Source organism: Sporothrix schenckii (genome assembly GCF_000961545.1).
Source record: "Sporothrix schenckii 1099-18 chromosome Unknown Cont41, whole genome shotgun sequence".
NCBI lineage: Eukaryota > Fungi > Ascomycota > Sordariomycetes > Ophiostomatales > Ophiostomataceae > Sporothrix > Sporothrix schenckii.
The window spans coordinates 1,675,712-1,696,999 of NW_015971142.1; the positions used below are offsets into that span (position 1 = coordinate 1,675,712).

At 55.8% G+C, this 21,288-nt stretch overlaps 5 protein-coding genes across 5 annotated transcripts; 2 read left to right on the forward strand and 3 right to left on the reverse strand.

Annotated features, from left to right (window-relative positions):
* Positions 1-1,570: 1,570 nt before the first annotated feature.
* On the reverse strand, positions 1,571-2,506 carry SPSK_07807 (uncharacterized protein; the record flags this gene model as incomplete). Its single annotated transcript, XM_016734462.1, has 3 exons — positions 1,571-1,839; positions 1,927-2,177; positions 2,424-2,506. 3 exons carry the CDS (start codon positions 2,504-2,506, stop codon positions 1,571-1,573), a joined length of 603 nt encoding a protein of 200 aa, XP_016590878.1.
* A 3,421-nt stretch (positions 2,507-5,927) lies between these two features.
* On the forward strand, positions 5,928-9,437 carry SPSK_06922 (GTPase activating protein; the record flags this gene model as incomplete). The annotated part of the gene is made up of 1 exon (XM_016733592.1): positions 5,928-9,437. The coding sequence occupies one exon, from the start codon at positions 5,928-5,930 to the stop codon at positions 9,435-9,437; it is 3,510 nt and encodes a 1,169-aa protein (XP_016590879.1).
* Positions 9,438-10,194: 757 nt separating this feature from the next.
* Positions 10,195-12,256, reverse strand: SPSK_07194 (clathrin-coated vesicle protein (Bud7); the record flags this gene model as incomplete). The annotated part of the gene is made up of 3 exons (XM_016733860.1): positions 10,195-10,746; positions 10,839-11,881; positions 11,965-12,256. The coding sequence occupies 3 exons, from the start codon at positions 12,254-12,256 to the stop codon at positions 10,195-10,197; spliced, it is 1,887 nt and encodes a 628-aa protein (XP_016590880.1).
* Positions 12,257-12,280: 24 nt separating this feature from the next.
* Positions 12,281-12,809, reverse strand: SPSK_08043 (uncharacterized protein; the record flags this gene model as incomplete). Its single annotated transcript, XM_016734694.1, has 3 exons — positions 12,281-12,454; positions 12,541-12,667; positions 12,787-12,809. The coding sequence occupies 3 exons, from the start codon at positions 12,807-12,809 to the stop codon at positions 12,281-12,283; spliced, it is 324 nt and encodes a 107-aa protein (XP_016590881.1).
* A 685-nt stretch (positions 12,810-13,494) lies between these two features.
* SPSK_06846 (transcriptional corepressor of histone) lies at positions 13,495-20,999 on the forward strand (the record flags this gene model as incomplete). The annotated part of the gene is made up of 3 exons (XM_016733520.1): positions 13,495-13,497; positions 13,585-13,659; positions 13,722-20,999. 3 exons carry the CDS (start codon positions 13,495-13,497, stop codon positions 20,997-20,999), a joined length of 7,356 nt encoding a protein of 2,451 aa, XP_016590882.1.
* Between the last annotated feature and the right edge of the window lie 289 nt (positions 21,000-21,288).

Sequence of the window (21,288 nt, forward strand, 5' to 3'; positions counted from 1 at the left end):
GATATACACACAGGAGGGATAAGGAGCAATAGTGAGGCTCCTGCAAACGGCCATCTGAATATATATATCAAGTAATGCGGTCAGCATGACCAGCACTGGGGCCACACGCATTCTTCACGGCGTACGGTGTTGAGACAAGGTGACGAGAAACTTTAACCGGTATAGGACACAAAGATAAGTGGCTCGTAGTCAAGCACGCCTCGGACGTGTCACATATTGAAGTACGGCGTCTACAGTTTTGTTTGGCTTTGGCTTTACAATAGCAGCCAATGAATTTAAGGCATTTGGAGCAAACGATGGAAGGAAAAGAAGGGATGTACACAGCAGCATGTCACGAGGCAACCCCTTGTACAAGGGAACCTAGAACTGCATACACATGTGCTTCCACATGAAAGTCCGCGAGGTTGGTCAAGAATTCAAAATGCGGTTGTCAACTTGCATGTCGACAGGACGATATGGACGCCGGATTGGTTTCCGAAATAGATAAAAACGGGGCTTATATGGCGGTAATTGAAGATACATAGGTATACCCGCGGCCGTTGCCACCTATCGTCCTTCCACGCAGAAGGAAACGACGTTGGTATGTGAAAGTTAATTTACAAAAGGCGCCGGAAGTGAACCCGGCCTATTCCGCCAGGGCGTTCTGCTTCTGCTGTGTAACTCAAGTTCAAAGTTGGCAGTCCTCAGAAGGTCTTTCTTCCATTCGCTTTGCACGCCCTTCTCGGGTTGTGTTAAACAAAGGACGGGTGAGGCGAGGGGGCGGTGCTCCTCAATATACTTTGTAAATAGACGCACCCTGGCAGAGGTCACGAATAACAAATCTCTCTTTGAATAGCTCTTATGTTGGTGTGCATTGTAGGGGCATTTGATTTTTCAAATGCAAATAAAAGAGGCTAAATTGATTAAATGGTGGAAAGTCGTGTGAGGGTATCAAGAGTCAACACAAAATAGACTTTCCGTGAACAATACATACTTTGGTGTTATGCATGAGTGCCCGAGGGCGTTCGATCAATTTACTTAATTCCCCTTTTATTCATATTTTTTGGAGATTTTTTGGTTTTTTATTGTTTCTATTTGCTATTTTTTCAATAAAAAATAGCAATTGAAAAGAACCTCCAAACTCAACAGAATACACTACTTTTTAAGTTGTTTGCGTGCTGGCCACTCATTCTGTCATTCTTTCCGCGCTCATGTCAGATAGTCAAACTATGGAAAGTGTTCATGCATTTCTATGTTGGCATCCTGGAACAGTTTATGTTGCTTTCATGTTTTTCTCTCGTCGTTTGACTTAATGCAGTAAGAATAAAAGTGGACGCAATACGTATTCCAGCTAATGCTGTCTATTTATTTCCCAAATAGCGTTGAGTACTTTTTCTATTCACAAGACTGCAAAGGAGATGGCTTTTAAACGCCGGGAAGGCTTGAGAACAAAGGTATGAAGGGAGGTCTGCTTGTTATGGGTGTAGGCTTGTCGGTGGTAAACGCCAGTGGCATAGATCAGGCGCGCAGGATGCTTAACAGCAGCAAGGCGACGTGTCGATCGGCCGTTGCTTTAGTCTCGACTGCTGCCTTACTCCTCGTCCTCGCCGCCAGCCGCAACCTCGTCCTCGCCGTCGGCAACGACAGGCGCATCGGTCTTGGTAGCTGCCTTCTTGACGAGGTCGTCGGCAGCATCGCCATTGGCCTCGGCCTCTTCGTCGCCATCGAGCTCTTCGGGCTCTTCAGGCTCCTCAGCGTCCTCCTCATCCTCTTCAGCATCGTCATCGCCTTCGGCGTCCTCGCCGTTCTCCTCATCATCTTCGGCGGAAGTAACCTTTTGCTTCTTCTTGGGAGGGGCAGCTGGGATGGGCATCATTTGTCAGCATGCAAATTGAAAGGGAAAGATGTTCCACAGTCAGGTTCTGCAATCCAATAAGGAATACGTACCGGGCTTGGCGGCGGCATCACCGGCATCATCGCCGTTTTCTTCGTCGCCCTCCTCCTCCTCTCTCCTCCTCCTCTTCGTCATCGTCCTCATCACCCTCTTCGTAGTCGTCCTCATCCTCGAACCTGGAGGGAAAGGGCCAATGTCAGCATGGTTTTTCATGTCGTTCCATTGCACTCTGCCACCGGCACCGCCGGATGCACGCAAGATACGGCGTCCATCATAAAACATCGATGGACACGACTCTTTGCATCTGGATCGCATCAAAACAATGTGCCAGATTGCGATTGGATGCGATTGCGCGGAGGGCAGGCGCATCCTGTCGCATTTGGGCGCTGTTTTGCTGGCCAACGAGACCGCTCAAAAAGCATGGGCCAATTGCGCGACTTAGACAGGCCCGGATGAGATCGTTCGCGGCCTTTTTGCAACAACACAGACAAATAAAACTCGACATCGATGGTGGGAAGTACGAAAGCAGTGTAAAACAGCAGTCACTTACTCCTCTTCTTCCTCGTCGCCGCTGGGGAGGGAGAGGAACTCCTCCTCTTCGTCCTGCTCCTGCTTCCTCTTGCGGGTAGACATGTTCACAGGTGGTTAAAGGTGGGTTCGGCAGACCAATTGGTCAAATTTGGTCGTATTTTGATGGTAAGTTGGGATGGAAATCGAGATGGAATAGTTTACAGAACAGCGAAGAAAGGAGAAGAAGAGGAAGGAAAGAGGACAAAAAAAGAAAAGAGCAAGAGGGAAAGGAGGGAGGACCTGATTCTTGGGGCGAAAGGCCCTTTCTACGTGAGACTACGGGTAACTACAGCATGCTACTGGAACGGCGCCGTCACAGCTGGTGGGAAAACTGGGTGGGAAAGCGTCAGAAAAGAGACGGCTGAAGTTAGGAAGGAGCGGTGCTTGCAGCTAACAAAGAAAAGAAACAGGAAAGAAGAGGGAAAAGAGGGAGGGAAGGCGCAATGGATAGGGAAAATGGGAGAACGGTGGGAGAGGTGGAAGGCGCAACAGGTCGGGGAGGGGGGGGAAGCTCGAGCTCAACTGCCCAGGCCAGGTCGGGCGTTTCCTTTGTGTGCTCGCTGTCCTCCCTTGCGCGGGCGCAAAAGGGGGCGACGGAGGAAGAGGTGTGGGTGCAGCTCTGGGTAGCGGTGTCATACAGATACTTGCTCCTGCACCCGCATTGCGCTTGCAAAGCACGTCGTTTCTTATTTTGAGGACGGCAAGCAGGAACCGCAATGTGGTCCGTGCGCTGCCGTCACCAAAAGAAAGTGGTACCTGCCGGCCCTTGCCGGCTCTGCTATTGGTCAACGGTGCAAACGTTTGGAAATGCACCAAGAGGGGAGGTGGTCCGTTCACCTTGTAAGGCGTGGCAGCTGTTGGCAGGCGGCAAGCAGGTGACTCTTCTTATCGTTTATCGCACTGCAGCTGCGTCACGTGCAACCAAGATGAACAGTCAGCAACGTGCCATTATGCCTCGACGCAACGCCAGACATCAAGAGTCGGACTGTTGCAAGTGGCACTGACAATGCTGGATGCAAGCCGCACGTTTGTGCAACTCGACATGTTTTCGTCCTAAAGAACGGGTTAGAGTGGGAACAAAACGCACAGCGTGACGGGAGTAACTCACACGGCCAATTGTAGCGATAATGTTGGACCGTGGGCTGCAACATTCTTTCGAGGTTACGCAAACTGTTGGACTGTGGAAAGAGGAAATAAAAGGAAGAAATCTGACTACTCGACAGAAATGCTCGACAGAAATGCAAGAGTTTTTTGCAAGACATGAGGAGTGAGAATGTCCAGATACCCCCCGTATGGGAAATGAGGGGAAGAGGTGGAAGTTTCGGTTCCTGGTGGCCTCCACTTCGCGACGCGTTGTTGCGCGTTACTGGGATAAGAAACAGCCGCACAGGTGCCAACAAGTTCATTTCCGTGACGTCAAACGATGGTGCCGCTCACAGTGCTATCGTGGTTCGCGACAAGATCGCCGTTATTCATCATCTTGCGCGATACTGCCATGTGCCGGGGGATGAAAATGTTCTCTGCCAAGAGGTTCTGGTGATGGTCGAGAAAGACTGGTTGATGATCCTGGCGTGCGTGGCTCCTTCTAGCCACTTTAGTTTTCTACTGATTGACCCCCCATGCCAGCATGCTGTTCCTTCGTGTGGCCTCATGGACAGCGTTTATATTCTTGAGTGATTGCCGCGGAAGTCGAGGAATATCTGAACATCCGACATACTGTTTCCAGGCTTGTAGGTAAATGAGCGATGCGTGAGAACTAAGTGGGCTTGTGGAATAAAGGCAGCAAATATCAAACGAAAAATGTGCCGCGGAGAACGGCGAGGGATAGAAAAGCGAGCTCGGCAAGAAAAATGCGACGACTGACGAGGGAGCAGACAAGACCTCAAGAAAGCGTTGGAACCGAAATTTTGACTGGCAGACAAGCACCTGGAATTGGCCTGGGAGTCTCCACAATCCTCCACAAAGAAGCAGAAAATTGTGTTTCTGGAAGACGCACCCCGGTTCCATCCTGGGCGAACCCTGGTACTGAGGACTGATCCTGTCGGCGACGATGGTCGGGGAATGCGACAGTGGTGACAGTGTATCGTTTGAATTTACACCATAACGTTAGACAGAGGAGGAGGCAGTTCCTGGGGCCGAACGAACCCCCCCCCCCAACAAAAAAAATCTCAAAAAAGTCTGAATAATGGAAAGGTTTCGTCCGCGAATGAGACTCGGACAAAGCAAATATGTTTTCTCGTGCCTCGAGTGTCGCGGTTTCCGTTCCTGGACCGAAGTTGAGAATCGCGCTTTCCCACTTCATTTGTCTTCACATTCTGATGAAACAAATGAGGCCACCAGAAGGCATTCAGCACCTTCTATGAGGCCCTCGCACAGCTGTACAAAAAGGACAGGCGTCCGGTATTCTTGTTTACTTTGTCTTTACTTTACACCCTCATGGCATTTCTTGCGTGCCACCACGCGTGCAGGGTCGTACTCAATTTTCTAGCCTGCGTCCTACCGGCAGAGGTTCCTTGCAACCTGCCTGGAAATTCTCATATTGGAGCGCTCGTACCAATCACATGTTGCCCGCATCGATCAGCAACGTGAAACCAAGTGGCGGCACCCTTTGTTCACAAGTACAGACTGTTCTGCCTTGCGTTCCATTGCGGTCTACGAACAGCAGCCTCTCCCCTAGTTGTTGAAGGACCATGGCTCGCCCGCCAATCGATTTGTACTTACTGGCAGCCGCTTGCGAAGTATTAATGCGTTCCGGATGGTTTCCTGCGCAGTCGCTTGAAGTCGTCCGTTCACCTGTGTCGTCCTCCTTGCGTTTAGGTACGCCCTTTCCTCCAAGCCGTACGCAGAAACTGTGCTGTGTTGAACACGAAATTGATGCCCTGTTTGTCCAACTTCCCGCGTGCAAAATGCCCGCTGAGACATTTCGCGACAGTAATGAGCTTGCTGTGTGGGACTTCCCAGCATGCCTTCCAGCCCTTGACCTGAAATAGCGCAGCACTGAATACGGAGGCGGCATTGTTCCTCCACAAAAAACCAATTTCCCTTGACGCAGGCGTGCCATGGCACCAGCCGTGCGGGCGTTCCAGACGCGATGTGGTTCCTGGCACTTATTCACGGCACTACGAGCGCGTACGCCACGCGCCTGCCGCTTGTGAGACTAGCACCACGTCTTGTGCACATCCGCTGCTTCCCACCCCTAAAAGTCGATCAAAACAAAGGACGCACGCCCAGACAAATTAGGCAAGAACAAGGAAACCGAACATGCCAAAAAGAGGAAAAAAAGAGAAAGTAACGTCCACTGGGCACGCCGTAGAAAGATCCATTTCCAGATCATAAAAGCAATCCGTCTCGCTTCCCCATCCGCCAATTAAGGCAGATTTGCCATTGAGCTTGTTTCGTCCCAACTCGCCGCTCTTCGAGCACACCAGCAATTCGTATCGTCCGCACCGTATCTGCAGCATGTGGCGCGGCCGTACTGGCGACAATGGCCTACCAGGAGCACGACGACTCGGCATATGCTGGGGATGCTGAGGGCCCGGCATCGTCTTTCTCGCCCACGGCTGCATCGTTTAGGCGGCGGCAGAGCTCGAGGAACCGCGACGTCGGCTTGTTTGCGGGCCGCCTGCGACAGAACCAGCCCCCTACGAAACACGAAGATACTGCCTCAGACGTGGAGCCCCTGGGTTTCGACGAGGGTGCGTGGCCTGCTGCCCATGACAGTCAACAGCAATCTCGCATCCACACCCGCGACAACGGCAGGAGCAGCACAAGCAGCAGCGGCAAAACAACTGGACGGACTTTGCTCGGCTCGCCCAGGACGAAGACGCAGTCACACAAAAACAAATTCGACTTTGACGACAGCCTCGACGAAGGCCCAGACGGCGGTGATTTGGAAGGTGATTCTGATCACGACGGCAGCACTCGACGTTCTTCGTATCTTCCACCTCTACCCCAGTCACCGACGTCGCCCACCTCGCCGCGCTGGCCCAAGCTCGCCAACGGCTCTGCCGTCTACAGCTACTCGGGCTCGTCTTTTACCACTGGCCCCGTCCCCCTGTCGTCTCTTCACACATCAATTGCATCCGTAGGCTTTTCGACCGCGCCGACCAGCCCGGTCTCGCCTTCGCACAGCACGTTTGCGGCCAAGTCTCTTCTGCGGTCTCCGTCCTCCTCCTCGTCGACACCTCGCTTTGCTGGGCTCTCTTCACACCCATTCGTATCGAACCATATTCCACAAGGGCGAGCATCCACCTCGACCGACGACTCCCTGCCGCCATCCGACAAGCCGAGCCCCTTTCCTGACGCAACCGCAACCGCAGCAGCAACAGGAACAGCAATAACAGCTACAGAAACTCCCTCGACTCCGCCGCCCCCCTTATCCCCCGACTTCTCGTCACCACCGCCGCCTCCGCAGGCGGTTCCAAACACCATGATTGTCGGGAACTTTTCTCGGCCACGGAAGCCCAGCGTCAAACAAGGCTCGCGTGATGCTCTCCCCGCCATATCTACAAGCTCACATACCCCCGATCCTGTCCGGCTAGAAAGTCCGGCGCCGGCTGCCGCAGTCTCGGCGCAGTCGTCCACTTGGCCACGCGAACGTGCGCGCGGCATGTCCGTCTCTTCTCACAAATCGTCTTCCACATACTCTTCCGTCACAGATCGCCCATCCACCGACAACACGCGCCCCAATGCCCAGGTCGTCCCGTCCACACAGCCACTAAATACCGATGCGCCTTCCCCTGGTCTTCCACGTCCTCCTGTTGCCTACAGTCGTACAAACAGCACTGGCAGCAACAACCCCAATGCCAGGCCGCAGCTGCTTGGGGCACAAAGCCTATCCCAGCTTCGCGACCCAACTTTTGCACGTGCTGATGAAGAGACCCGGTCCAGCTATCGTTCTCAATGGACATCATCAACAGCAAACAAGACCGTGTTCACTGAAACCAGCACAGCACGTAGCAGCATGTTGACAAAGGCCAGCTCCCACGCGTCCATGGCATGGTACACAAATACCCCTACTGGAGCCGATGATGGCCTCAGTGTCGACGATGTTATGGGCCTCTACGAAAAAGGCTTTGGCGACTCCACCGGGGCAGAAGACAATGACGGGCCGTATGGTGGCACCGCCTCCGGCAAGGACTCGGGCGACGAGGATTTCACGGACGCTGAAGAAGCTCACGACCACGGTGTGACGCCGTCCGGCCCGGAGGTACTAGCATCTGGTCTGATTGACTCGCAAATTCTGGAAGCTATCAGTGACTCTTTGCCCATTCCTCCCTCCTCCACAAATAGGGCCGGATTGTCGCACAATGCCGCACTGGACACGTCGCGGCCTATCCGTTATTCCGGTCTGTCGTCGTCGGTACCAAAAGATAGTGGCTTTGGACTTGTCACGCAGCACATGAATAACAGACAGCTCCAAGTTCCCAACGCAAATGACCAGGATGATCTCAAGGAAAAACGCGATTCAGCCAAGATGCTGGAATCAGACGACAAGCCTTCTGGCAACCCTTCGCCGCTGTCGTCGCCACAGTTAAATACATCCTTTGACAGCCGCCCTGGCTCGGCAAAGGCACCCTCGCTGTTCGCCCGGGCCCAAGACGAACCTGATGACCCAGGCATGCGTGACCGGTACGGCTTCCGCAAGCACAACCAGTATATTACGCGTGAGCAGTACGATGCATGGAACGCTCCCTACACGGAATATATTGGGCGGCGACGCAGAAAGTGGGTGTCGTACCTGCGCGACTCGGGCTTGATCACAGACAAACCCACGCGCTTCCCGCCGCCAAGTGTGAAGACAAAGCGCTTCATCCGGAAGGGCATCCCGCCCGAATGGCGTGGTGCTGCGTGGTTCTACTATGCCGGTGGACCCAGCATCATTGCCAAGCACCCTGGTATTTACAACCAACTGCTTGTCCGTGCTCGTCGTGGTGAGGCAAAGGCCGTCGATATCGAGTCAATTGAGCGTGATTTGCACCGCACATTTCCCGACAACGTTGCCTTCCAATTTTCTGGAACCCAGCAACCTGGCCACGGGGAATCTGACGGCCCCGACCAGGCCGTCAGCGACATCACCGTTGATCGTCCGGATGAGCCAAAGATCGTCTCGAAGCTGCGCAGAGTTCTTCTCGCCTTTTCAATCTACAACCCTCGCATCGGGTACTGCCAAAGTCTGAATTTCTTGGCCGGCTTGCTCTTGTTGTTTGTGGAGACGGAGGAGCATTGCTTCTGGCTTCTCAATGTCATCACGCGCATTTTCTTGCCTGGTACCCATGAGATGTCTCTTGAAGGCTCGAAAGTTGACTTGGGTGTTCTCATGGCCGCCATGCAGGAGTCGCTACCGGGCGTATGGGCGAAGATCGGGGGCGACTTGGAGGACAGTACGCCTGCACACCGCGACGCACAGAAGCCGGTTGCTATTGGCCGCATGATGAAACTGCCGAGAGTCGGCGGGAACAAGACGGACCCTCTCACAGCCGCCTCTGCCGAGCGCCTTCCTCCCATCACCCTTTGCATGACGGCGTGGTTTATGTCCTGCTTCATTGGGACGCTGCCCATCGAGACAACGCTGCGTGTTTGGGACGTTTTCTTCTACGAAGGCAGCAAGACACTCTTCCGCGTTGCGCTGGCCATCTTCAAGCTTGGCGAGCCCGAAATCCGTGCCGTGACGGATCCTATGGAGATGTTTGGCGTCGTGCAGGGCCTGCCGCGCCACCTGCTGGACTGCAACATGCTCATGGAGGCCACCTTTCGCCGTCGCAACGGGTTTGGCCACCTCAGTCAGGAGAGCATCGAGGAAAAGCGGCGTGAACGGCGCGATGCATTTAAAGAGGCTCGAGCCGACGCCCTTGCTGCTACGGACTCGCCAAAGTCACCCCACCCCGACGGCCATGACACGCCAGAGAGCAGCGGCCAAGGTGACGCAACTGTCCGTAGAAAGGGAACGCTGTTTGGGCGCCGTCGTGACCGCCACCCTACAGAGGTGATGTAGTGTTTTACCAGACTGCTTCTTTGTCGCCGCCGCTGTTTGATACGGAAAGCCCGAGCGTTTCTTTCTTTTCTTTTCTTTTTTTTTTTTTGAACCATATTTCTTTCCACTCGGAGTTGGTCTATAGCATTTTTCATAGCATATCTGCCCGTCCTCACATGATATCCGCGGATGGACGATCTGACAGCCCTTTTTTAAAAAAAAATCATTTTGTATGTTGCTTACGGCTTGTGGGTTGTTTAGACAAGGTTAGGACGGCAGCAACGGTTCATAGTAAAAATGGTCGCATAAGCATGTTTTGTTTGATACGAGCATTGCATGACAAACGACACGGAGAAGACAATATTTTATAGAGAAACAACGTGGCTTCCATGAACTGCCGTATCACGAGCACATTCGTATCGCGGCCGTTGTAGAAACTGTAAATTAATTTTGTAGGCAACGCCTAAGAGAGCCTTAGCCCCTGTCTAAAACGAGAATCGAGAATGCAACAACAGAAAAGCGAACCTCATGACGTGTGAAGCACAAATCCAAGGCAGCATAAACGAGCCGAAAGCAAGTGTTCAGATCACGAAAAAAAGAATGTAAGAGAAACACAAAAATTAATAAAGTAGAAAACCTTTTACAACTTTCACCGGTCTCCAACGAAATCAGTGTCGGAGTCCCACAGCCCGAGAACTCTTTTTCGTTCGCCGTACAATAGATACACTGGCCACTCACACCCGCACCCTCATCGCATCGCACCCGAGTCACGTCTTTCCTAGCCGTCCGTGCCGGAGCTGTGGAAGGTAGCACACAGGGCGGCATAGTGGTGCGTCAGGTCCAGCACATGCTGCGGCAGGTTGGTTGCCTGGATCAAGCTGCCCACCTTGACGCCGCCCTCTTCCTCAATCAGCGTCCGCACCGTCTGCAGCAACTCCGGCGAGAAGCCCGAGTACCACCGGTACTGCCACGTGACGAGTCGGATGATGGCAGCGACCGTCTCCGGCGTGGCACCGCGCGTCTTCTTGAGGGCGCGCAGGATGCCGGCCAGGGCACGCGGGCTGAAGCGCTGGGCGAGACACGCACGGTAGGCCTCGACCGCCTCGTCCTCGTGCTGCAGGCGCTCGGCCAAGTTGCCGAGGATCTCCCACTCCTCGCCAGACTTCTTGTACTGCATAGACTGGGCGCGGTACTGGGCCATCTGGGTCCGCCAGATGGTGTAGACACGCAGGTCCTCGTACAGGACCATGAACAGGCTATCGAGCCAGCGCTCGCATAGCCGCTTGTTGTTGAGGCGCGAAAGCTGCTCTTCGGTCGGGACCGTGGAACCCTGGAGTAGAAAAAACATTAGAACATGTTTCATGGAACAATTGCTGGGTAAAGAAGAAAAAAAAAATCCCAGGGACAATGCAAACCACCTACATTCTCGTCGGGCTTGCCGTCACCGGCGTCGGCGGCCGTTGTCGGCTTCTCAATGGTGGGACCATCAACGCCCTCGGCTCCGGCCTCCTCGGCCTTGGTCTCTTCGCTATCGTCAATCTTGGACTCATCGTCTTCCGACGCATCGCTTGCTTTGGAGTCGTCGTCGTCCGGATGGTCGCCGTTTGGCTGGCGATCGGGCGTGCCGCGAAGGGCGTCTGTGCTCGCATTGTTGCCATTGGCTTCGTTGCCCGACTTTGTCGGATACGACGCCACAGACGGCGGGCCTTCCCTGCGCTCGGTGCGGTACTCGTCCTCCATGACAAACACGTTGCTGCGGATCTTCAGTAGCTGGTCCCAGCCGATCTTGGCCGTCATTTCTGTGAGAATCTTGTACGCCTTCTTGAACGTGCCGCGGTAGGCCGATGCGCGCAGGTTCAGCAGGCTGGGATCGACCTGCTCGTTGAACCGTTGCTCCATCTCCGTGTCGATCTCGTCGAGGCGTGTCTCGGGAAGAATGGGCAGGGTGACGTCCTTGGGCTCCGGCATCATCGGCGCGTCCTTATCTTGGTACGTGAACATGGGGCACGAGTTGAGCGTCGTCAGCGCATTCTCCCAGTCTTCTTGGGCAACGTATACTTCGGCCAGGCGGGCCCAGGTGTCGAACTCGCTCGGTGCCGCAATGGTGCCACGATCGGCGCAGCCCAGTGCCATGCGCAAGCGGGCCTCTTTCTGCTCGGGGCTGGCAGCTGAGCGCGCTTTCCGCAGCAGGAAGTCAGCTTGTGTATCGAGCATAACATGGTCCATTGGCTCCAGCTTGAGCGCCTCGTAGAGGACGCGCACGCCCTCAACCTCCTCGTTGCCCATGAAGAGCACCTTTGCAAGGAGCGAGGCGACCTCCACATTCTGTGTCTGCAGTTTCTGGAATAGGTTGATACCGGACGCGTAACGGCCGGTTGTCTCGAAGTATTTGAGGAGCCCGCTGACAAGGTGGTTCGAGACGGCGGTGGGAACTTGGACGGTTGAGTCGGAGCCGAGTTGCCAACCTGGAACGTAAAGTTAGCGCGCGCCATTCAACCCCTCATCAACTACCCAGGGCGCGTGATTGTCGTCGTCGTCGTAAACATACCTCGGAAGAAAAGCTGCTCGGCACTGCTTAGGAAGCGGTGCTCGGTCTCGGTACTCGTGACAGGGTTGAAACGCCGCACGCCCATGATCTTACGTATCGTTTCGCCGCTGCCGTCATCAGCGTAGGAGTATGCGCGCAGCACGCTGCAGAGGTACGTCTCGAGCCACAAGTCGTCGGTCGCCTTTTTCTGCTCGCCGCGCTCGTCGACAAAGTAGCTCTTGACGGTGCCGGGAATCGAGACATGCACGCGCATGTCGAGCCGCGAAAGCGCATTGTAGCAGCTATAAGTCATCGTAGTCGTTGGTTAGCCCATCATTCACGCTGCCATCCTCACGCATGTGCATAGAGTCCAGTCGTACCAGTAGAGGCCCTCGGTGATCTTTGTCGTTGCTGTTGCGCCGGGTTCGCGGTAGGTGAGAGTGTTGATGTATGCTGCCAAGCTGGCAGACGAAGACGCGTCGACGCCGGTGACGTGGTGGTAGACACCAATCTACAACAACAAGCACCACAAAGTCAGTACGATGCGCTGGCAGTCTCCCGGGGATCCTCAGGAAGCTCAACTAAGCTGTTGCTTACCTGGCGACCATTGCCCCGGACGGGCGCCTTGACGAGATGAACAAGATCCGGCGGACCAAGCTCGCGGAGGGACATGAGCTGCTCGGTACGACTCTCAATAGACTCGTGGAGCTCCTCCTCCATAATCCTGCAGACGCAAAACGATCAGTCTCCCACTCGAGATTTACGAAAGGGGGAGGACACGTGGAGAGGGGTTGGCGAAAGCCAGGAGGACAACGCTTGCGAGCAGATGGGAGGGTGACATACTCGGGAACCGCAGGTGCGACCATGGTGGCAGAGAGCTTGCTGTATGCGCAAGCTCAAGACCCTGGGCGGACGTGATGCGAGGTGGTGATACTGGCGGTGGATTTGGAGAAAGGCGCGAAATGGAAGCTTTTATGATTCCAAGGCAGGATGGAGCTTTGGCGGTCGCGCCGCAGGGACGGTTCGACGTTAAAAGAAGCTGTATGCAGGGTCCAGGCAGTGCCAATCTGGCCGTTCGTGAAGTTGGGGCGTCGCGATGCCAATGGCGCAGCTCTAGTGCGCGGGCAGATGAAAGAGAGTTGTTGCTGGAGAACGTTTTCGGACTGCAGTGTTGTTCTTATGGTTCCTGCCTCCAGCCTCTCCTGGAAACTGGTCTTAACTCACCTAGAGCCAATTCGGTTGCCCCTTGTTCCACACGCCCAGGGCTAGCACCTTCACTAGCCACAATCAGAGATAGGCTCGCCACGTCACAGATGTGGCGGTGCAAGTATCTATCGGATTGACCGTTAATGGGGCATCGCGTCTCCTTAGACTAGCTATACGCGATTGCCTGGGCTTCCGGTACATGATGCTTGAAATCTTTCGACCCATCTTCGCACAACATCGCACGCCCACCACGATCGCCGGCGCCACAATTTGCCCTAACGTACATTTTCGGCATAATCTACAGAATTATATTGAACGCATGAAGCAATTGTCGTCGTACTCAAGATGGTATGTGAACGTATTCCATTCTCACTTCAGCGGCTCTTTTGAGCTTCGTTCTGGTTGATTCTGACTGTCGTCTCTTTTTTTTTTCAGCCCGCCTTTGCGGCCATCAATGTCGAGCCCGAGGACAACCTCGAGGACGAGGTAGAAGTCACACGGCGCATTCAAGTAGGCAATGCCCTCCAGTCCAAATGTGCCTCTGCGCCGGCTGTTAACACAATACTCTCCAGATCGACGATGCGCTCAAGCTCTACCAAACGGCCTTGAGGCTCCATGCGCAAGGCCCCAAGTCTTTTCCTGAGGCCGAGAAGGCATACGACGTACTCTTTAAGTCGGCCATTTTCAGCTACCCCGAGGCTGCCACCGACTACGATCGTGCCGCGCGCCAGACCGTCACACCCCTGACCCCAGGCCCTTCCTTTGTCGCCTCCCTCGATTCCGCCCTTCTCGACGACAACTCCACCGGAAGCAGCCTGCCGCAGGCATACTACATTGCATACAAGAACCATGGCCAGTTCCTGCTGGACAAGGTGCGACACAAAGTGCGGACATGGCGGGCAGAAGGGAATAAGGGAAACGCCGTGTTTGCGGAGACAGATGTCCAGGGCGACACGAAGAATGCACTCGACGAGTTTGATGCGGCGCTTGACCGCGACCCGTCCGATGCAGAACTGTGGCGGAGGACGTCGCGCATCGCCGCCTTTCTGCGAAGTGCCCGGATTGAGCGGTACTGCCTGGAGGCCGCCATTGAGCTAGACGATGACCCGGCTGTTGTGGAGGTTGCACCGCCGTCTCTCGCCGAAGGCTTTGCTGGTGAGCAGCTCCGAAACCAGCTGCAAGATCTCTCCGACGACATTTCGCTGTCGCACCCTATCATGGTGCCGTATTTGCGGAGGGAAATAGCAGCGTCACTAAAGCGATACCTTGACCCCCTCCCGTGGCTCCCAAACCCGACCAAACATGTCGTGCAGCCCTCCAGAGATATCACGGAACCCAGAGAGAAGGACAGAACACGTATCACGATCGAGTTCACGGAGCCTTCCTGGGCCGACCTAGGCCTTGCTCTCGTCAAGTCGCTGAATGAGCATGGCATCTCAGGCCGTGGTCTCTTCCTGGATGCACCGCAGATGCCTGACGACCACCAGATTATGCAAATAGAGATTGACCAGCAGCTCTCGGGCCTGCATCAAGATGCTGAAGACCTTGAGAGCAGCGACAAGACTGCAAAGGACGTCAAGGCCGAAGAAAGCGTGGATGCAGAGCCGGAAGAGCTCGCAAAAGCCAGCGGTCCTTCCACCTCCGACGACAAAGAGGCAGTTGCCGCCAAAGACAAAGACTCGCCCGACAACTCATCGCAGAGGGATGCCAGCAAGGAGGGAAGTGCATCGCAGTCTCGCAAGCGTTCTCAGTCTGCGGCCGGGCTCCCCGAAGCCGGCGACGACGAACATGCCGACACGAAGCGAAGCAAACGCATCCGCCGGCGTGAGACGCTGGCTGAAGTTGCCGCTGACCCCAACGCTGCGTTTGCTGAACAACTTCAGCCCTACCAGGAAGCAGACCAGCACCTGTTCCGCCTGACAAAACAGCTTCTTGAAAAGGTCGGCGTCACCGATATCCCAGCACTAGACGAAACAATCGAGGCGTGCGGCGAGACGGAGGGCCGTATTGCCAAACTGCAGAACCAACTCGCAAGGGATCTGCGTACCTCCCTCATCACAGCGTTCAAAGACGACAGGGCGCGGATTCTGCTCAACAAAAAAGACACTCCTGTGCTGGGCCTAGAGGCGTTTCTGGAACGCGCTAGGTCCGGCCACCAGCACCCGCCAGAGCGAGCAGCGTTTGATGAGATGCGAGACCTGCGTGCCTTTGTTATTATGGTGAACAAAGGCTGGTACACCATCCAAGACGTCGTCCATGCGTGGATGTCTGCGATGGCGCAAAGCTATGGATCCCTGAAGTGGTCCGAATCTATGAAGACGGTCGTCGTACAGATGCTCAACACATTTGACACACCAATAGTTACCAGAGTCCTTGACGAGGTACAGCGTTCGCGGGACCTTGCCGGCTCCACAAAAGCGATTGTGGATTCTACTTCGAGACCGGCCATGGCCGTCGAGGAGATCCACGGCCTTGTTCAGATGATCTTCGAGCTGTATATCGACATCTATGAACGAATCACGAACCCTAGCAGTGCGGTGGACGCGACCATTCGCACAGAGACGAAGCTGCGACTCGACCGCTGGATGAACCTTGCATCAGACTTTGCTCGGTCGGCTCCTCGCGGCGATAGGAACTTGACCTGCCGCTTTTTATGGGCATCTGTCTTTTCTACTGCCCTTACGCCGGGTGTTCCAAGGGACCATATCCTGGCCTGCTGGGAGAGCCTTCGTCAGACACTCTATGAAGAACAACAGAAGGGCCCGACAATCGAGGTTGTGTTGCCGAACAACGCCGTTATGCCGGAAGTGTCGTACAAGGCCGCAGATCGCGAGATCAGCAAGCTCACAACGATGGACTTCTTCCTTTCGCTCTTCCAGGAGGAGCTGAAGGACCCCGTCGTAATCATCGACAAACTCGAGCCGGTCCTGAACCCTGACTCTGTCTATGTTCCCATTGGCGACGACACTGCCGGTGAACAGAAACCCATTTGCGAGTGTGCCTCGCCAGAACTTCGTGATATGTGGAAGTTCCTCCGCGGCAGCAACACTGAGCTGCGGCTGTTCCTCTGGACAAGGCTCGCCGATGCCTACAAGGAGATTGACTACTCCACAAAAGTGTTGTCATGCTACCTGCGGTGCATCGAGATGGTCGTCCGCGACCTGGAAAGCGAACAGTATCTGTCGACACCGCAGGAGTCCACCAGGCTGCAGGCGTTTATGCTTCTCCTCAAGACGATTGACGAGATGACCATCCAGGCCCTTCATATGGCCGTCAACGATCCCCAGGTATTTGAAGTCATTGACGAAGAACATGTCCGGTCATCAGCAACTGCGCTGGCACGCATCAGCTGCATGCTCCACGTCGCGACTCTACACGAAGACGAGGTCCGCATTGGCATGTCTTCCACGGCATCCAACACGCAGACGTTCCACTCCTTCCAAAACAAGCTGCGTGAAATTCAGGTCCGTACTTGGAGTCTGCAGTACACCATCCTAAAGACGGGCCTCAAGATGGTGGCAGCCACATCTGCTGCAGACGTCCGGGCTTCCGCCGTCCCGTCAACCCCAGGCTCGACGCCGGGGTCACCTCCTGGGCCTCTCACACCTACCAAGCCAGGCTCACCTCCTGCCAGCCACACGCCGCTGCCACTTTCTCTTCCTTCGATTCAGGCCGACCTCGCAGAATTTATCGGCGCCATTCACCAGGTTGTGGGCTCCCGGAAATACTGCAAGGCCTCAAACAAGATCTTCCTCCGCCTGGTGCGCGCCGAGCTGTTGAAGATGAAAGGCATCGACAACTGGGAGGACTATCTTGGCCAGGTCCTGTACGACCTGCACGGCATCAAGCTCGGTGTGGGCTCGTTTGACGTGCAGGAACACGGCTGCCCCGTTGAAAAGCTGGAGCGGAAGAATGCACTTGCCCTGGTCGACAAGGTCATGGCGCTGGCCAGTGGCATGCAGATGAAAGACCTTCTCAAGTCCGACCTCAAGAACACCATTGAGCACATGCAGCAGGCCATTGGCCAGACACGGTCGACCAGCCAGATGATCCACAACCTTCGCTATTTTACCGAATACCTGAAGCGCCCTATCCATCCGATGCGCCTCTACGAGGCATGGAAGGGTGTCGTGGAACTCGACACGGTGTCGGCCACCACGCCGGATACCGTGCTGGCCCGCAGTGGCTGGTTCTTTCTTATGGGCATGGTGGCCCTGACCAAGTTCAAGGGCGTCGACCTCAACCGCCGACAAACGCCAGGCGCTACCGACGACCTCCGTGTTGGCACGCAGTACTTGCGCCTGCAGCTGCAGCTGACCCCGACCCGGTGGGATGCATGGTTCCGTCTGGCCGAATGCTCCGACTACGACTTGGACGAGGCTGTGCTCTGGTCTGCCGAAAAGATTAACAAGGATCGCGCCGAGCTCGTTAAGCTCCAGCGCAGTGCCATCCACTGCTACACGCTGGCCTTGTCCTACTACCACGCCGACCCCAAAGAACTATCCGAGAACGACTTTGACGCCGTGCACGACCTGTACGCGGATTTTGGCCTGCGCATGTACTCAAGCAGTCGCGAGCCCTTCGCCATGGAATGTTTCCAACACGCGCAGCACGAGCGCTGGTTCATCGCGCCGGATCACATGTCGACCTACAAGAAGCTGCAGCATGGCGAGATGTCCAGCTACATGGTCTGGAAGTACAGCGCTGGCCTCTTCCGCCGCGCCCTCGCGCGCCGTGGCAAGGACTGGAAGAGCGCGTACATGCTGTCCAAGTGTCTGTGGAAGATGTACCAAAAGCCCGTGGATGAGCTCCATCCCCGCGAGCGTGCATCGCATCCGTCGGTCGACGACATTGTATGTGCCCTAGAAAAGGCCATCGAGGTGGTGTCCTTGCTGCCCAAGCCTCGACATGGCCAGGACCCGGTGCTCGAGCCGCACTACAAGATCGTGTCTGTCATTGACAAGCTGGTACGTCGCAATGATTTGCACGCGCAGGCGGCCGTCGACATCTTGCAGCGCCAGCCGTACGCCGTCCAGCACGGCGAGACGATGTCAGCCACGAACATGGCGGAATGGGACGACTTCATGGCCAAGACGCTCCAGCATCTCCGCGACAAGGACAAGTCCAATTGGCAGCACCGCATGGCCATCCGCCAGGCAAAGATCCTGTTTGGCGACTGCGACCTAGCCGAAGACGCCGTACCAGTCGCCGAGGGTATGGATGTCGAGGAAGAGCACGGCACAGACGATACGCTCGTAATTGAGGTCGACGATGTCACCAGCACCAACGGCACCAACGGCGTGTCAAAGGAGGCGAAAGATCCCTCCAATGGGACGACCAAGAACGGTGACAACGAGGCGACTTCGGACAAGTCCAACAAGGCCATCGACATGACAACGGAAAGCACAAAGGAAAAGAGCCAAGAAGCTTCTGCGGCGGACAAGAAGCCTGATGAGAGAGAAGCCGACAACTCCAAGGCTGACAAGACCAACGACCAAGAGCACGTTGTTGGCAACGGCCCTGGTGCGGAAGAAGAGGCCAATGACGTTTCCATGTCCAAGTCAACCAAGAAGTCGTCGAAAGAGCCGACTGAAAAAATTGGCGATAGCATCGTTGTGCGGTCGTCTCCTAGGGTCGCCGCCAAGGCGAACGAGAAGGGGTCTGACAAGGACGCCGGAAATGACGCCGGAAATGGCGCCAAAAAGGACGCCGACAAAGACGCCAACAAAGATGCCAACAAAATGGACATTGACGAAGAGCCAGCCAACAAAGAGGGCGCAGACAAGGATAGTTCGGAGATCAATGTCACTGAGGCTCCAGAACCAAACAGCGCGACGGACACCGCGATGGCTGTCGACAAAGGTGGTGACAAGGATGCCGAAAAGGAGGAGGACAAGGCTGTCACGAAGGTGGAGACTGACCCGGAAGAGGAGGTGCGCAAGGGAAAAGCTCAAGCGGCGTTTGCCGTGTTGCGCGAGTCCATGTTCACCAAGACCATGGTAATGAACGTCTGGAAGTGCGACGCTGAACGCCCCGGTCGGCACCACGTGTTCACGGAGCAATACATCCGCTTCATGACGCGGCTGCTCGTGGTCCTGGACGACCGCATCAACCTCGAGGCGCTGCTGCGGCGGATCCGCAAAAAGGGGGCCGACTTCTACCACTTTAACGACCTGTGGCAGACGTGCGTTGTCAGCTACCTGCGCTTGCTGCGCAAATACTACAAGATCCCCCACGGCGCCGACGTTGCATTCAAGAACGTGACGCCCGAGGAGTTTGAGATTTATGCCGAGCGCATTGCCGAGTGGGTGGAGAAACCGGACATGGACCACTTTGCGCTCAACGCGATGCGGGAAGCCATTGAGATCAAAAAGCTCAACGCGGGTCTGCTTAAGGGCGGTTCCATTGACGACCTAATTAGCGACTGCTACAGCGCCATCTTTGCGGACGTTGGCCGTACGCTGCCCGGCGAGGACCCGGCCAAGATTGTCGAAGAACGGCTGCGGAAGCTGCGAGATGAGGCGGACAAGGCGGAAAAGGCAGAGCGGGCAGAGCGGGCCGAGAAGGAGAAGCAAGCCGAGGCGGCATCGTCGACCACCGCGGCGATCATGCTGTCGTTCAACCTGCTGTCGGACCGTCACGGTGGCGGCGCCGACAAAGACAGCATGAACGGCGTGTCCCGCGCCGGCTCCGAAACCCCTGGTGGCCTGTTTGCCGCGGAAAAGATGGAACGCCAAGGCTCTGGCATGGGCAGCGACCATCCCCACCGCCGTGGACGTGCCCCCGGTGTGCGCCGCGTCGACATCCTTCGAAAGGCCGAGCAGGCGTCGTCCCTCCTGGGCGACCTCCTTGCCAAGACGGGCGGCGGTCCAAGCGGTTCATCCGGTGCTGCTGGTAGCGACGGCCATGGCGCCACAGGTACCAACATGCAGTCCCGTCGCGGCGGTGATGGTCCAGGCGAGCGCGGCGGCATGAGCCGGCGGTCGACACGTCTGGGCTCGTCCTCAAGCGCGCGCAACGACCTCAACGTGACGAGTGCCGAGGGTCTCGGCGGTGGCGATGGCAAGGACAGCAAGGACGGCGACGGTAGTGGCGCCGAGGGAGAGGAAGGGGTCAGCACGCGCGGCCGGACGCGCAGCACGCGCAGCAAGAGCCGCCACCGTAGTGCCGGTCCGGGCCAGAACGGCGATGGCGGCGCCGACGACACGGAGATGAAGGATGCGGACGACGAGCATGACGAGGACGAAGGTGGCGGCGACAGCAAAGACGCCAAAAAGTCGGGCGGAAGCGAGGCTGGATCGTCGCCGCATGCGAGCGTCAACGACTGGGCGGACGATGAGAGCGAACTCAGCGAGCTCAGCGACGTCCCGGCCGACTACGAAGAGAATGCGCCTGCGTCGATGCTGTTCCCGAATCTGCGGCGCAGCGAACCTACCGAGACGGCCGAGAATAGCGAAGCCGAGGAGGAAGAAGAAGATGAAGGCGGAGAAGAGGAAGAACAGGAGGAAGACGAGGGCGAAGATGTTGAAGAGGTCGAAGCTGAAGACGAAGAAGAAGAGGAGGAGGGCGCGACCGCCCTTGAAGGCGAGGAAGGCGAAGAAGGCGAGGCAGCCGCTGAAGTTGATGAGGACGAAGAGGGTGAAGACATCGAGGAAACGGATGGAGAAGAAGAGGAAGACGTAGAAGAAGGCGAGGAGGGCGAGGACGACGAGGAAGATGGTGACGAAGACGGAGACGAGGAAGACGCCGAAGAGGAGGACGAAGAAGACACAGTCGAAGCTGAGGGCGACGGCAAGGATGCGGAAATGGACGACGGGAGAGAGTCCAGTGTGGCCCTCGTCGATGTCTAAGAAGCAAGGAGCAAACAGATCGGTTTGTACAAATATTTTGGCAGCGGCGTCACCGGGGATTCCCTATTTGGTCTTTGGCTACAGCTCGGTTTCTTTTGCTACCTTTTTGCTACTTTTTTGTATTGATACATCATTTTTATTGTATTACCGGGCACGCGGGACGGTACCAGGGCGGCCTTTATGTATATGCTTTTCATTTTGATATTTGTTTCAGCTGGTCCGTTGCACCGTATTTATGCAAACATCACCCTACAGAGGGCCCTACAGACATCCAAGTCCCATCATGACT